Below are 1,785 nucleotides of genomic sequence, written 5' to 3' on the forward strand. Positions count from 1 at the left end.
GTGAGTTCAGGAGAAACAGCCATCTCTCGAGAAAGTTTTCAAGAAAACAGACATCTTTATTGAGGGTGGCATGGTCTATATAACCATTGGGGAGTAGGTAAAGGTTTTCAGGGTGAGTGTACATCATTGGCAGAGGCTAAGGTGGTTGAAATGCTTCATTTGCCTGAAGAAGAATTCCTGATGATAGCTGGAAATGATTTATAAGGAGGTATAAAGTTTAACCTGAATCCTGGCCTGTAGGATACATGATTTCATCAAGTATAGGAGAGCTAGGGGATGTGATGGTTATGTCATTGGATAGATCCAGTCCTAGAGCAAGGCAAAATCAGTCTTATTCCTGCTGATGTCAGCATGGGAGTTTTCATGGATTGGGCATGTTTTGATCTTACTGTTCTGTAATAGCTCTCACATTCACATGGATACCCAGACCATCAATGAAGAGCAGAGAACAAGGACCCTTAAGATCCCTAAAGATCAACAGTAAGGGAGAAATTGTAGGGAAGGTTAGAGCCAGAAGTTCTTTGACATGCCTCAACCAGAGACGAGAGTCCACAAAAGAAATATGAACTAAATTACAAATACAATCCAGGATATATAAGCTCACAAATGTGACCACCAGCATCAGGATGGTGTGGGCTGCTCTGGTCTCAGCATGGCCTCTGTCATTCTGATTACTGTTATGTAGGTAGTGCATTTTCTGGTGGTGTCTGTTTAGGTGAATCACCATGGAGACATTTGTCCAGACCATGATGCCAATGAACATGATGTCATGGGAAAACTGCAAGAATCTGATGCCTACACTGAACCCAGAGGTGGAGCAGACCCACATGTTTTTAGAATCAGTGTCATTATGTGATTTCTGTGGACCGCTGACCTTTATTGGTATGTAAGCACTGTTTAAGACACTGAACAACCAGCAACTGTAACAAGAATAACTTAGAACCTTGGAGGATGTTTCTCTGAACACGACCCTAGCCCAGTTCCCAGAAACAAGAGTGACAAACTGGTAGGTGCTCAGGGCACAGGTGGAGCACATGTTTATGCCTCGAGCCACGCCATGAAAAAAGTATCCAAGTTTACATTTAAGGTCATTTGCAGGTTTCCTTGGAACAAAACCCATCATATAGAATGAAAATGGCATGGGAAGAAGAATGGAGACATTGGACACAGCCAAGTTGGTTAGAATGACTTGTATGGGCCTCAGTTGGGAGCCAGTCAGAATTGGAGAGAAATTATGGAGAAACAGAAGGATGTTGCCCACAGTCCCAACCCCAATCTGACAAAGCCATAAAGTCTGAAGAGCAACTTCTTCTGTGGTTTTCAGGGTTTTATTTTGAGACAACATGGAGATGGCTTCACTGGACAATGGTGTAAGAATCAGGTTGGTTGAACAGTGTTTCTTTAAGAGTCTCCTCAATCATCTGAGATTTTAAACTGATTTGGAGTGTTTTTTTCTTTGAAAAAGTTGGCATTGATGTGTCACCCTACAGAAGTTTTCAACTTAACACTTATTTTCCTTTCCCTTCACTCATGATGGAACTGAGTGTGAGATGCAACTCTACCTCTCTTGTCCAACACTATGACACTCGTTTTAACATAGCATGGGCTCTGCATACGTGTACAGGAACGTTTGTAGACAGGAGTGCATTTTTGATTCATGAGAATTAGACATCATTCCTCATGATATAACAATGTGTTAAGAAATACAAATTATTTGTTGGGGAGATGATTCTGGTTCTAATGACCTCTACTCAGTTTCGTGGCACTTTATTCATGTATTTCCTA

General features: G+C 41.5%; 1 protein-coding gene across 1 annotated transcript; it reads right to left on the minus strand.

The window, feature by feature from the left end:
- Positions 1–385: 385 nt before the first annotated feature.
- On the minus strand, positions 386–1,375 carry LOC143440652 (vomeronasal type-1 receptor 4-like). Its single transcript, XM_076927439.1, has one exon. The coding sequence runs from the start codon at positions 1,343–1,345 to the stop codon at positions 386–388; it is 960 nt and encodes a 319-aa protein (XP_076783554.1). The 5' UTR covers positions 1,346–1,375.
- Between the last annotated feature and the right edge of the window lie 410 nt (positions 1,376–1,785).

The sequence above is a fragment of the Arvicanthis niloticus genome, chromosome 30 (assembly GCF_011762505.2).
Source record: "Arvicanthis niloticus isolate mArvNil1 chromosome 30, mArvNil1.pat.X, whole genome shotgun sequence".
Lineage (NCBI taxonomy): Eukaryota > Metazoa > Chordata > Mammalia > Rodentia > Muridae > Arvicanthis > Arvicanthis niloticus.